Source organism: Rhineura floridana, chromosome 5 (assembly GCF_030035675.1).
Source record: "Rhineura floridana isolate rRhiFlo1 chromosome 5, rRhiFlo1.hap2, whole genome shotgun sequence".
In the NCBI taxonomy this organism is placed as follows: Eukaryota; Metazoa; Chordata; class Lepidosauria; order Squamata; family Rhineuridae; genus Rhineura; species Rhineura floridana.
The window spans coordinates 188,129,377-188,143,507 of NC_084484.1; the positions used below are offsets into that span (position 1 = coordinate 188,129,377).

Genomic DNA, 14,131 nt, shown 5'->3' on the forward strand with positions numbered 1-14,131 from the left:
TTGCGAGCACCAGCCGCGCAGGCCGCGGGCGAGGCGGAGCTCTTCATGCAGGGCTGCGCCCGGGAGAAGCTGGAGCGGCGCCTCCTGGCCCTGTGGCGCCGCGTGCAGGGCAACGGCGTGGTTACCCTGCAGCACCCACTCTTGGAGCAAGCCGTGGCGCGCCACCGACCCCGACGGCCCCAGATGGCGCGGCTGTGCCAGAAGCTGAATGCGGTGCTGGGCGCGGGGCTGTTGTGCCTGCTCTGCCAGGCGGGGCTGGCCAAGCGCGACCCGGCCCTGCTGTTGGGCGTGTGGGACGAGCGCGTCGGCGCCCTGCACCGGCGCATGAAGGAGGCTCTGGCGCTCTGCGCCGACTACTTCCGTGAGCAAGCCCGGGAGGACGTGGAGCAGGCCCTGGGGGGCGAGCCGCCGGCCGCCGGCCTGACAGAGCTGGCCGCCAGCGTCCTCCGCAAACTGGAGCAGAATTATGACTGGCTGCGGTGGGCGGTGATGGCCTGGCGGCAGCAGGGCAACGAAGCCCAGGAGGTGCTGGCCCAGGGCAACTTCGTGGCCAGCCAGGCCCCTGGGGGGCTCCACGTCGTGGCCTGCTACGGGGAGAGCCCCTCCGCCCTCGACAGAGTCCGCACCAACCAACTGATTGGCGAGCTGGAGTGGAAGTTGCCCAACCCGCCCCCCGATGTCTATGCCAGCCTGGAGGCCGAGCCAGCCCGCGCCTCTGGCTACCTCGCCCGCCGCATGCTGCAGAAGCTGGCCGAAGGCCTGGGGCCCAGCGTCACCGTCCTGGTGGTGCCGGGAAAGTTGGAGATGAAGAGCAGCTTCCCGCAGGGCGCCAGCCTCCTGCACGAGTACCGCCATCGCCTGGCCTCGGGCACTGTCTGTATTTTTGGCTGAGCAGCCTAGAGCCAAACGGCCCCCAACAGGAAGCATCTGTGCTGGGCCTGGAAGGCCTCCTAATAAATTGATGCTTTGCTAAGCCCCATTCCCTGTTCTGGTCCTGTCTGGGAAGGGGCAACAGCAGCCAGAGGTTGACAATAATCTCTGTCTGGCTGACACTGGTGACTATCTCAGCTCAGAGAACTCTGCACTGGGGAGCTCTGGGTGCTTCCAGGCTGCTGCTAGTTTTGGGTGGGATTCAGTGAAATTCCAGCAAAGTCAGGTTGTGCAATTATAGTCAGCCGGAAGGATTTGGACAACAAACCCACATCCCCCAGAAGATCAGACCTTTTGCAATAAGGGAAGATGCCCTGGAAGCGGGATGGTGTGTGTGTGTGACACTGGCTTTGACACAGTACCATCTAAGTTCCCCGCAAACAAGTCAGAATGAATGTTCGTTATCTAATCACCCTGCACACAAATCAGGACAAATGTTCAATAAACAGGTTGCCCGGAAGTGCCCTTGGATGCAGGTTAGCCGCCCTACCCTGGGACAAACCATCAGAGAAGCAAGAGAACAGTTGTAGCCCCACAAGAGCAAAGGCATCCTCAGCCAGTGGGCAACCGTGGGGTGGGCGTTTATTTGGTCAACCTGGCATGAGGCTTGTGGGGAGGCGGAGCATGAGTCAGCCTCAGGGTGGCACTGGTCCATTTGGTGAGGAGGTCCTTCATGCCTGGTGAGGGGGATGTGTGGTGGCACCATGACCCCCTACCACAGGGCATTTGAAATAGGCAGCAGCAATGTCCTGGGCAGGTGCAGGGGCTGAGCTTTTGAGGAGCTCAGACACATTGGCGTAATGGTGGAAGCTGGCTCCATGGAAAAGGTACACCCCCTTGGTGGTGCAGACGGCACCGTCCACATGGTCATGGGGGATGGCAATTCCTGGCCCCGGGCGACGTGGGCTCAGCTGCAGGTCCACACGCTTCATGGAGCTTCCTGTTTGGGGCGGGGGGAATCATGTCAGGTCCACAGTGTCAGTCCCTGGAGCTGCCTGGAGAGCCCAAAACTCTGTTCTTCCACACCTCAAGTGGACATGGCTGTTCATAGGACAACAGGGCTATGAGGAAGAAGCCCCTGGCGTGCCTGCCCAGACTTGCCCCACCTCAATACTCCCCCAAAAGGCTGCAGGACTCTCGGCCTCCAGAACTGAATTGCTATCCCCTACTCTTTAGTCAATCAGGTCTCTTCCCCATGACCCACGTACACACACATAAGCCTGCCTGCCCTTCCACATGTGAAAAATTAAGCCAACCTCTAACTTAATTCAAGACACAGCTTAGCCAGGAACCTATTTCCAGTGCTTGTCTCCTTGAGGAAGAGAGTGCCTTTGAGCATGCACCCTTTCCCTCAGCTCTGAGTAACCCCCATGCCTCTGGTGCTAGAGGGGAGGGCATCCAAGGGACGGCTGTTTTCAGCTATGGAAAGAAGCAATCTCAAGTACCGTGAATAATGTAAACGTCCTTGGAGTGAGGGCAAGTGAAGGCGGCATCTGCTTCCACCAGCCCCAGCTCTCCTTTCAGGAACCGCGGGTAGCCCTCCATGCGGCTGTAGCCAGGGCCAGCTCGGTAGATGGTGACCTCAGAGCCCTACAAGTAGAAATGGAGAGGGCAGCGGGTTGTTGGCAAGTCCAGCCAAGGGGGGTGGCATAGGTAGATCGGGAGCAGGTTTCCAACTTCGGCCTTGCCTTTCCCACCCCTTCAGCTGCCTTTTGCCTGAGACACAACTGGTTACTAGCCACAATGGCTACGTTTTCCCATCCACCGCAGGATGCCTTTGGCTGCCAGTTGCTCAGACTGGCAAGGAGGGCAAGTGTGCTGCACTTTGCTCAGGTCCTGCCTTGGGTTCCCCATCACGCTGGGCATCTGGCTGGCCGCAGTGAGGAGGACAGGACTAGACAGGCCCCCGTTGGCCTGATCCAGCACCCGCAGGGCTCTTCTGATATTGCGGTGTTATTTTTGCTGAACAAAAAGGCCCCGCAAGCATGGCTGCCTTTTCTCCTGGGGTAAGGTCCCCAAATCCCCCAGTGCTGCAACAGGGCGGCCCATTTCTGAGCCTGATGAACCCAATGCAAAGAGCTGGAGCGGGGGGGGGGGGGAGGAGTTGAGAGTTAATATTTGAGGGGGCCTCTGCCTCTGGATGGAGCACAGGAGCCAATGTGGCGGTTGTGCAGTTGCCTGTTGGTGTGATCACAGCCTAGGAGTCCCTCTTCAAGGCTCTGGGCCTCCTCCTTGTTTTAGGCCACACGCTTTGGCTGGAACAGTCATGTTATCTGAGGGGAGAGGCTGCCCCTCCAGGCTAGAATCTGGCACCTGCCCCTCGGTCTGGCTCCCCCCCCCCAAGGGAGATGTGCCGGGGAGTCTCCTTTCACAGCAGCAAGTCAACTGCTGGCCCTTTTGGAGAACCATGGAGATGACCCACATGAGGCATGAGTGCCCCTAGGAGGACCTTCCCTCCATATGCCTCCCCCTCCCTAATACACCTGGCAGAAGAGGTACTCCTCCCTGCCCCCCACCTGGATCAGGTGGAGCTTGTCCTCCCAGCTGAAGGCCGCATCCACTTCCCCCTCCAGGCCCTTCCAAGTGTGGCTGAGAGGCCACGAGTGCCAGCCGTCCCGCGCAGAGTCAACACGAAAGTATTGCCCCCCTGTGAGGAGAAGGAGGAGGAGAAATGGGGGCCGTCTCTGCAGCACCCGTTTACAAGAGCTTTGGCCCTACACCCACACCAGCTACCCAGCTGGCCTTTGGGTTCTCGCTCTGAGGGACTCTGCCCTGCACAGAACCACATGTATGCATGGTGAGAGTGGGAGGGAGCCCCGCTATCTCAGACTGGAGAAAATTGCAGGGTCCAATTGCAGGGTCCTAGTCAGAGGCAGCATGCTTCTGAAAACCAGTTGCTGGAAGCCTCAGGAGGGGAGAGTGTTCTTGCACTCGGGTCCTGCTTGCGGGCTTCCCCCAGGCAGCTGGTTGGCCACTGTGAGAACAGGATGCTGGACTGGATGGGCCACTGGCCTGATCCAGCAGGCTCTTCTGATGTTCTTATGTTCTTATGTCCTGCTGCCAGCTCCTTTCGTTGTCTCTCTCTCCCCCCCAAAATCCCCCCTTCCAATGTCAGCATGCCCCATGACCCCCTCTTGCCCCCCATACAAGCGTGCTCCCACTTGCTTACCACGGAAAGCATATATCCGCCCAGAATCATCCGAGGAGAGGGCCTGGAAGGGCTGCCCACTGCAGGGGTCCACTATAGCCCTCAGGGTGGCATTGGCATGTGTTGCATGCCCGTGACCTGCCAGTGAGAGACAGGGATTTGCAACAAAGGGATAGAGAACAGAAACTTCCAGGGGTATGGTGACCTCCACAGAAGAGCTCGGACACTGTTCCAGTTGGTGACCCAGAGAAACTGCTCTGTCTGTGGACCCACAGCTAAGATGGCTCACTGAATCTGACCCCTGCAGGAGCCAAGGAAGTGCCCTTGTTCACTGGACAACTTTTGGGCTGTTCATCATTGGGAGGTTCATGAGAGCCTCTGAAGTTGTGTTGCTTCCCAGAAGAAGCACTGACAGGCTTCGTCTGCTGGGCGTTTAGAATACAGGTGTGGCAACACTCTGCGGGCCAAGGAGGTAGTGGGTTTCAACAGCATCAAAGGGGGGTGTCTCAGAAAAGCAGATTTCAGTGCACACGGGGGGGCTCCATACTCTACAAGGTGAAATCCCACCATAAAATCACCCAGTCAGCTCCAGAGGATGGCACCATCAGGCACTTGCTGAGTCCCCAAGACTGGCAAAGGGTAACGCACCCTTACTTTGTATGGAGCACCACAGAGGCAGGTTTTTTGCCTGAATCCCCCACCTTTTCCAAGTGAAGTCATACCCCAAGGCTGCTCTACTAACCCCCACCCATCCCCTGCACCAATCTTCAAGGTGGCATGGTCATTATTATTATTATTATTATTATACCGCCCCATAGTCAAAGTTCTCTGGGCAGTTCACAACAATTAAAAACATTACTGCATGTAATTTAAGAAGGGGAGGAAATATTGATGATGCACTTGGTGATTCAGATTTTAGGGGGCGGCAGGCAAGAGATGGTGACATGGCTCAGCACCTGTCACTTGATAGCAGCAAGTGACAGCAACTGGAAAAGCTGCCACTCTTGGAGATGGGGGTTCAAAGTGGGTCCCCACTGAACTCATTCCCTGTGACCACCTCAGCCCATAAGCCATGCAGCTAAATTTGGTTGGCTGCGCTGCCGCAGGCTGAGAGGCTGAGCCGGTGTCACATGGCAAACATTTCTTGTCAGAGAGTCCTGAATGGCTACCACAGCTGGGATTTGCCACTTTGGGAGAAGCACTTTAGACCCTGTGGCCTCTCTGGTGCTGGAAGATGCTCATTGAGACCAACAGCCCCACAAAGCCACTGCTCCTCAGAGCCTACAGGAGATGCACCTGTTGCTGCCCTTGGCTCTGGCAGAAGAAACTCTCCTCGGGACAGATCTTGCAGGAGAAGTGCACTTGTTTGCTTTACTTTCTTGCAGGAGCCCAAGGTTTGCTCTCTGCCGTTTCCTTGAGCCCAGAGCTCTTGTTACGAGTCTAGCCTTCTGTTAACCACCCGGCCGAAGCTGCGTTTTTCCAAGGTGGGCTGAGCTGGGTCTGGAAGCTCCTTAAGCAGCTTCAGTACAGGGGAGGGAAGCGCGGGGGGGGAGAGAAAGAGGGCTCACCTCTTCCAGGGCAGCGCATGAAGTAGTCCCTGGCATCCCGTGGGTAGTTGGGGGGAACCTCACCCGTGGCAGGGTTGAAGCGCACGAAGCGGATGCCCTGGAAGCAGTAATAGCACTCCAGCCAGCGGATAGCAGCAGAGCAGTTGGCCACTGCAGGCCACGACCGCTGTTTCAGTGCATTGGTTGCCAGGTCATAAGAGAAGACCACAGGGCCTGCGGGAGAAAGTGTGGGGCCGGAGGGGTGTCAGTGGCTGCCTCCTCTACATGCAGGGAGGAGCCTGTTCTGCAGAAATGACACCACAGTTAACAAGGGCAGGAGCACTGGGCTGGGGGGGGTTGGTTGGGGCTGCGGGGCTGGGCCAAGCTGGGCTTTGCCATTGTGGAAGGAGGGGGGCAGGCAGAAGTACAAAGGGTGCTGCCCGGCGTGGGGGGGATGCTGGTGAAATCACAGGTGGGCATAAGAAAAGTCAGACCATGAGCCAAACCCCTACAGAAGGCAGCACCGTGGGAAAGGGCTGGTGCCGAGGCTCAGGGCCGTGTTAGGGCTCCCTGGTCCCCTACTCTCCCAGGTGGGGAGAGGGCCACTGTCACTGCCGCCGCTCTTGCCCTCAGGTCCTCTTGTGAGCTTCCCTTGGAGGCATCTTGCTGGCCCCAGTGAGAACAGAGAGCTGGACTAGGCGGGCCCCCTTTGTCCCGGCCCAGATGCTGCGGGGCTCTTCTTACACTCTCTTGTCTGCACAAACTGGCTTCCCAGTTGTTCACCCTCCTGACTCGAACTCTTGTGGGCTAGCAGTCTCTAGGCCTGGAGTGGGGAAGCATCCCTGGCCACTGGCCATGCTTGCTGGGGCTGCTGAGAGCTGCAGTTCAGCAGCCTCTGCAGGGCCAAAGGCTCCCCATGTCTGCTGGGAGAGAATGCTCAGCCCCCTCCAGCACGAAACACAACTCTCAAGATGCTTCTAGGGAAGCCACGACAATCAAAGCCACGTCCCTTCGCAGGGCAGCTGTGCCCAAATGGCACTTCTGCTTTGGGGGCTGCTGGAAGAGACCCTTCCTCGGAAGTCCCGAGGGCAGGGCAGGGAGGCGCCTGGCTGGGCTGCTGCAGCCCCTCAGAGGCGAGTCCTTCCAGGAATCAGGGCCAGTGGTGGGAAAGGCCACGAAAGCAGCTGCCAGGGCTGGCAGCCCAGAGGGAGGGAAGGAGGGGGCGGTTGGGGTCGGGGCCTGCACAAAGGAGCCAAGGGAGACCCTGCCCCTGGGAGCTCCTGGATGGCAGAGGCTCTGGTTGGAGACCACCAGCCCTTTCAGAGGTGGGGACAGGTGGCTCCTGCTGTCCCTGCCCCCCCCTGCCACGAACACGATCGCTCTCACCCCTGAAGAAGAGGACTGTCTCGGCCATGCATTCCTTGGGGTGGCACTCCACAGCTGCGTCCAGGTCCCCGGGCACTCCTTTAAACTCTTCCTGGATGAGCCGGGGGTAGCCAGGCCTCAGCTTGCCCTGGGCATAAGCCCAGACCCACTTGCCCTGCAAGGCAACAGCAGATCCACTATTCCACATATGGACAGCGCGCAGCACCCATGCCCACAGTGGCTTCCCCACAGGCCTCCCTCCCTTGTGCACCCAGAGGGGGAGAGGGCAGCTCAGCTGGAGAGGAGCCCACCTCCTGCTTCCTCCCAATCCTGGCCCCCATGTGCCCACGGCACTGTGCCCTCCCCACTGTTGGAATATGTGGGTCAACTTGAACTGGTGGGTTGGGGCTGCATGGGGTTTAAAAGGGTAGCTAGAGTGGAGACCTCCAGATGGCTAGGCTAATACCTATCCTTTGATCTCCTGCTGACTCTCCCTTCCTACTAGACTGATATGCAGAGGATGTTGACCACATCTCCTTCTTCCTTCCTTCTTTCTCTTGAGAGGGAAAGCAGACATTTTCTCTTTGTCTCTCTCCTCCAAGCATGAGGGCAAACACTAGGCTTAGTGTTTGCATCTCCAACTTAGCTAGTTAGCTAGATGTAGAACTCTTTCCTATCAAGCATGTATTTCCAGAATAAAGTCGTTATTTCTTATTTTAAAGCTTAAAGTCTCTGTCTGACTAATCTGCAGGGAAGGTGTAATCTTTAGCAAAGATTCAAACACACCTAAAGGCTCACTCAGTCTCTCCATTCCCAGCATCGCCACTCTCCGACACACTTGAGCAGAACAGCAACTCTCCCCACTTGTGATTCCCAGCAGCTGGTTATGCAGAGGCATAGTGGAGGTAGAACAGCCATTGTGGCTAGTAGCCATTATATAGCTTGTACTTCCAGAATAAAGAAGTTATTTCTTATTTGAAAGCTTAAAGTCTCAGTCTGACTAATTCCAGGGAAGGTGTAATCTTTAGCAAAGATTCAAGCACACAAAGGTTCACTCAGATGCCTAATTTTGCTACTCTGCAACACCCACCCCTGGACCTCAGGGCCTCCCATCCCTTCCCATCCATGATGCCAAAGGTCATTTCCACTTCTAAGGCCAAAGGCCATCTACGGCCTTTGAGGGGCTGCATATGGTGGCAGGCTGGGGGCACCCCTCCCTCCTTCCCTCCCAGGTCCCCTGCCCCAGGGAAGCCTGTGGGGCTATTGGGGGTGGGGAGAGTCATGCTCCTGGCTGTGAGGAGAGGTGTCCTCAGTTTCAGCCCACACACCTGGAAAAGGAACACATTGTCATGGGCGACTGGGTGGCTGAGGTGGTGAATCCGGAGGGCAGCATCGACGGGGCCCTGGATTTCAGGCCAGGTGGCGTTGATGGGCTCAGCAGCACCATTGAAGCCCTTCCAGACAAACTCCCCTTTGGAGGAGGAAGGGGAGACCCATGGGAAGACGCTGGGGTGAGTGGGGGCAAGGCTGGGCCCACAGCACACGTGGCTGGCTTCACCCCACCAGAACTGATGATTCCGAGAGCCTCAGACTCTTCTGTGTGGGTCTCTACTCAGGAGGCTCCCTCCGCCTGCACGAACCCACACTCACGCAGAGGTCTGTGTCCAGAGCCCCCCACCCCTCCTCCTCTCCTCCTCCTGAGGAGTGCAGCCTCTCAGCCAGCCCACCCAGCCCCTCCTTCCTAAGCAACCCAGGCAAAGACCTCCTCAGGCCTCACCCTGCCACCATGGGAAGAGAGGGGTGGGGCTGAAGAGAGGGGGTCAGATCATGCCCACCCACCTACCTTTGAAGAAGAGCATGGTGCCTCTCTCATCCAGCGTGACAGCATCAAAGCCTTCCTCGTCTGCACAGCGCTGCACTGTCTCTGGAAGAACCAGTGAAGTCAGGAGAGTGCCAGACCCCCCCAATGCACTCACAGTCCCCCCACCCTCTGATACACACTGACCCACCCCTCCTCCTTTCCACAGCAGTCTCCCTGCCTTGTGCAAGAAGCACCACACGGACTCCCCCACAAGTGCTTGTTGCACTGTGTGTAATTTGTGTGCTTAATTTAGTTTAAAGCAACACCACAGCAGCAGAGTAACAGCAGATGTTGAAATGCGAGTGTGCCAGTGTGTGCATGCGTTTACCTAAGAAAGCAGGCTTTTACCCTGCATCAGCATCACTGAGACTGGAGACTTAGCAAAATAAGAAAAGCTACTTTATTTAGAGAAATAGATAGTAGAGAGAAAGGCATACCTAGTTCTAACTAAGTTGGAGGCGCAACACCCAGGGGTGCGAGTTGACATCATGGCTAGGAGAGAGAGAGCAGAGACAAAAGGTGTCTCCTCTCTCCCGGACAGTCGGAGAAGAAAAAGAAACGAAAGGGCGGAAGGAAGAGGGGCAGGTAAGCTTCCCTAAAGGCGTCACAGTCTAGCGACAGAAGGAAGTCAGTCAGAGCATCACAGGTAAAGGTAAACAAGCCTATCCATCTGAAGGATCCTAGCTCTATCTTCCTTCTGGAACACAAATAAAAGAACAAAACAGGAGTTGCTCTTGTTGGAATGTATGAGGTTCAACTCCAACTTGGTGGGTTGGGGCTGCATGGGGTTAATAAGGGTAGCTAGAGAGAGCTAGACCTCTTGCTGGTTGAGGCTATACCTATCCCTTTGATCCTCTGCCGTCTCTTCCCTTCCTGCTAGGCTGATAAGCAAAGGAATGTTGATCTCAGTTCCTTCCCACCTTTCTCAGTTCTTCTGTTTCTCTCGAGAGGGGAGCAGACATCTTCTCTTTGTCTCTCCTCTCAACCAGGATGAGGGCGAGTACTGGGACCAGTGCTCGCTGCTCCAGCATAGCCAGTTAAGCTAGATATAGAACTCTTTCCTATCAAGCATGTACTTCCAGAATAAAGTAATTGTTTCTTATTTTACAGCTTAAAGTCTCTGTCTGACTAATTTGCAGGGAAGGTAGAATCTTAGCAAAGATTCAAACACACACACTAAGCTCGCTCAATACTCTCCGTTCCGCAGCGCTACACAACTTTGCTACGCATCTCAATAGAGAGCAATTCCGACAGCTCTTGCCCCACTTCCAACAGTGTTCAGGTGAGCCCCATCATTTGCCCTGTGCCAGGGCAGCCCCCCTTCACCCCGCCCCCATTGCTAGCCCCCCTTGGCCTCAGACAGGTCCTCTCTCTGGGGAGGGAATGAAGAAACCCTAAAGGGTTAAAGGTTTGGGTTGGTTGGTTGGTTTATTTTACTAAGGCTTAAGTCTCAGTGATCTCAGTGCAGGGTAAACACAAACACTGGCACACACACAGCTCAGACCATTGACGATCTCTGTGATTTACGTAACACTGTTGTGGTCAGACTACTTCCTGGTGAAGTTTGGATCCTTCCCTGCAGGGGTGGTGGACAGATTAATGGTCCACCCCAGAGACTAAAGGGATCCACTGGATTTCTAAATGCTCTGGGGGAGTTTCCACTAGATAGAGCAGATGACCCCGTTGAAGCCCTTGTCACGCTGTGTAACAATGAGATGTGTTGGGCTCTTGACATGGTTGCCTCCAAGCACCCTCTCCAGCATTGTGGAACCCAGTTTGCACCTTCATATGCTAGTGAGCTAAGGGCAATGGAACAGGCTGGACAACAGTTAGAGCGAAAGTGGCGAAAGACATGTTGTGAGGCTGATCAGGCATGAGTAAAACATCATAACCGTGCCTATTGTGTGTTGGTGAGGGTGGTGAAGAAGGCCCACTTCTCTGCCATCATCACATCCTCAAGTAACCAACTAGAGGAGCTTTTCCGTATTGTCTAAGGTCTGTCAGCTCCAGGAAATTGAGTTTTAGACCCTTCAGTGGCCCTCTGTGAATTGTTTGCAAGGCACTTTGAGGGTAAAGTTGCTTGCCTCTGTAGCAATCTTGTTGCCCTGTCAGCATCTAGTGTAGTCCCCAGTGAGGTGTCCAGTGCAACATCTGCTGCAATTTTTTGGGAACGGTTTCAGTGGATGCGGCCTGGTGACATGGACAAGGTGCTTGCAATGATGCAGTCAGCAATGTCTCCTCTTGGCCCTTGCCATTCTTGACTCATTAAAGCTTGCTGAGGGGGTTTGACCAAATGGATCCAGGGTGTGGTCAACGTGTCTTTGTGGGAAGCAGTGGTGTATTTAATCCAAGAGTACTTGCAATTGTTGTGCCACAACCCTCTCAATCACCTTCCCTAAAAAGGTGACCAGACGGTAGTAGTCACAAACCAATGGGTCTAGGGTGGGCTTTTTCAGGAGCAGTCAGATCACTGCCTCTTTCAGGGTGGCTGGAAACACTCCCTCCAACAAAGATGCATTGACCACATCCTGGATCTACTTGGTCACACTCCCTTGGCAAGTTTTAATAAGCCAGGAAGTGTACTATGTTGTGGTTGTGGTTGTTAGGATTTGTTACCCATCCTTCACCCAAAGGCCTCAGGGCAGGTTACAATAATTTTAAAACACATAATTAAAAACAGTTAAAAACAACCTAAACAACATCACAGAAAATAGGGTTGGTCCAAAAAATATACACCTCAGGTGTCAAAGGCCCTCAGGGTAAAGAGGTGTGTCTTCAGCATTCACTGAAAGTTGTAAAATGAAGTTGCCAGACCACCTCAATGGGGAGGGAGTTCCACAGGTTAGGGACTGCCAAAGAGAATGCCCTCTCCCAGGCCACCACCATCCTGAACTTCCTAGGGCAGCGTTTCCCAACTAGTGGGCGACCAGATGTTGTTGGACTACAATCCCCATCTTTCCTGACCATTGGCAATGCTGGCTGAGGCTGATGGGAATTGTGGTCCAACAACATCTGGTGGCCCACTCATTGGGAAAGGCTGTCCTAGGGTGTCAATACTACCAAAAGGGCTCCCTCTGCTGATCTCAACAGCTGAGAGGGTGTGTAGGGAAGGAGGCGGTCTTTCAGATATTTGGGACCTAAGTTGTTTAGGGCTTTAAACACCTTGACATGATCACCTTGAACTGGGCCCGGAAAAGAACTGGCAACCAATGCAGCTGTTTAGAAGAGGGGTTACTTCCGTTCTAAAGGGAACCATGACCAGTAATCTGGCTGCTGCATTTTGGACCAGTTGAAGTTTCTGAGTCATCTTCAAGGGGAGCCCCATGTATAGCGCATTGCAATAATCCAGTCTAGAAGTTACCAGAGCACTGTGGCAAGTCATCTCTGTCCAAAAGGGGCCGAAGCTGGCGAACCAGCCGGAGCTGGAAAAAGGCACTCTTAACCACTGAGGCCGCCTGAACCTCCAGTGACAGTGTTGGATCCAGGAGTACCCCCAAGCTGTTTTCCTTCCAGATGGAAGAGAGAATTGGGGTCCTTCAGCTGGCTAGGCTGCCTACCTTTACCTATGCTCTTCTCTGCCTAACTTCCTTCGTTTGTAAACTGATATGCTCAGAGAAGCTTATCTGCCCCTCCTCCCTTTGTCCTCTTCTTCGACTGTCCTAGGAGAGAGGAGACACCTTTGTCGCTGCTCTCTCCCTCCTGAACAACGAGGGCAATTCCCACGTCTGGGCGTTGCGCTTCCGGCTTAGTTAGTTAGAACTGGGTATGCCTTTCCATCTAATATGTATTCCTAGAAATAAAGGACCTTTTTAAACTTATTTTACTGAGTCTTGTCTCACTGATCTGCATGCAGGGTAAAAGGTAAATGCCCCCGCGCCGCTCAAGACCGCTGAGTTACTCTGCTCATATCCATCACACTCGGAACCCCAGAGCCTTCCACCAGGTGCGCCCTTCGGCGCTCTGCTCTGGCCAGCAGGCAGCCGTTCTCCAGGGACACAGGCAGAGCCTTTCCCCCCAGCACCTGCTACCTGGGACCCCCGCCCAAGCAGGAGCTCTGCCCCTGAGCCGCCGCCCCCTCCCTGGAGAAATGCGTGAGCGGAGTGGAGGAGGGCTGGCGCCCGGCCAGGTAAAGGCGAAGCCAGCCCCCGCCGAGGCAGGCAGCGTGCAGCTGAACCTCCCCGGCCTCCAGCCGCGGGCGCCTAAAGGCAGCCACCCTTGGGCGCAGGAGGGAGGGGGTTCCTGAGGGAGGGGGTTCCTGCGGGGGGGGGAGGGAGAGCGAAGCGGTGCCCGAGCGGAGCCGAGCGCTGGGAGCAGGTGCCCCGGCCAAGCCCACCTGTGTCGTTGAGCGGAGGCTGTGAGGCCAAGTGGTGCCAGCTGCTGCCGGGGCCGCTGGACGTCTCGCTGTGCCCCCTGCCAAAGAAAGCCCCTGGATGAGGGCCCCGCCTTGGGCCTCCTCTGCAGCCCAGCTGAGAGCGACGGGGAGGGAAGGGGACCCGCCGCCCCCCGGCAAAGGCAGAGCCGCTGCCACGACAGCCCAGGCCAGCCCGCCCGGCCGGAGGGGCTCGTGCCGATGCCGCTGCCGGCAGGCGCCGCAGGGCAAGAGGAGTGCCATCTGCTGGCTCCGGGCAGCGCTCCTGCTCATCGGCCCGGCGTTGCTGCTCGCTTGGAGGCATCAGAGCCCAGCCAGGCGCTCCCTCCCCCTCGCAAAGCAGCGGGGAAGCGCTTCCCAAAGCCCTCTGCAGCCCCCCGTGACCAATTGGCCACAGGCGTGGCACCCCCCTCCCCAAGGGCAAGGGCTCAAGCGGAGCCACCCGCCCGCCGCCGCCAAGAGAGTCTCCCCAGCCCTGACTCACAGGGCCAGGAGGACCCAGCCGAGGCAGAGGGCTTCCAGCGTGCTGCGCATGATTCTCGCCAGGCCGGTCCTCCCAACGCACACGGCAGCGCCAAAGCCCAGGTTCTTATAGAGGGAGAGCCAGGGGGATTTCCCAACACAGGCGCACGGGACAGTTGCACAATCCGGACTCACACATTAACCTTTGACACACTGGATGCCCTTTCGGCTGACTCCTGCTCCGCTCCGGGCACATAGAGCAGGAGCCCAAATGTTCCAGCTGGATCGGACAGACTGAAAACAAATCTACATGATTCCCCCCAAGCAGCTGGGTGTGGTGCTGCTGCTGCTGCTGCAGTGAAGGAACCCAAGAAGACGCAGAGGGAGGGCTGAGCGGCCGCTGAGTACTGATTTCCTTCTGCTGATCAGTTTCTAGCTCCAAGCATCTG

The 14,131-nt window shown here is 56.3% G+C and overlaps 1 protein-coding gene across 2 annotated transcripts; it reads right to left on the reverse strand.

Annotated features, from left to right (window-relative positions):
• Positions 1 to 1,449: 1,449 nt before the first annotated feature.
• On the reverse strand, positions 1,450 to 13,812 carry HPX (hemopexin). 2 transcript variants are annotated; one of them, XM_061629280.1, is made up of 10 exons: positions 13,705 to 13,812; positions 13,185 to 13,261; positions 8,834 to 8,914; positions 8,319 to 8,461; positions 7,012 to 7,165; positions 5,647 to 5,859; positions 4,100 to 4,216; positions 3,447 to 3,577; positions 2,376 to 2,520; positions 1,450 to 1,870 (listed from the first exon to the last, which is right to left on the reverse strand). In XM_061629280.1, exons 1-10 carry the CDS (start codon positions 13,752 to 13,754, stop codon positions 1,602 to 1,604), a joined length of 1,380 nt encoding a protein of 459 aa, XP_061485264.1. In that variant the 5' UTR covers positions 13,755 to 13,812; the 3' UTR covers positions 1,450 to 1,601. The 2 variants fall into 2 exon arrangements, with proteins under 2 accessions (XP_061485264.1, XP_061485265.1); XM_061629281.1 differs by lacking the exon at positions 1,450 to 1,870 and adding an exon at positions 1,877 to 1,971.
• Between the last annotated feature and the right edge of the window lie 319 nt (positions 13,813 to 14,131).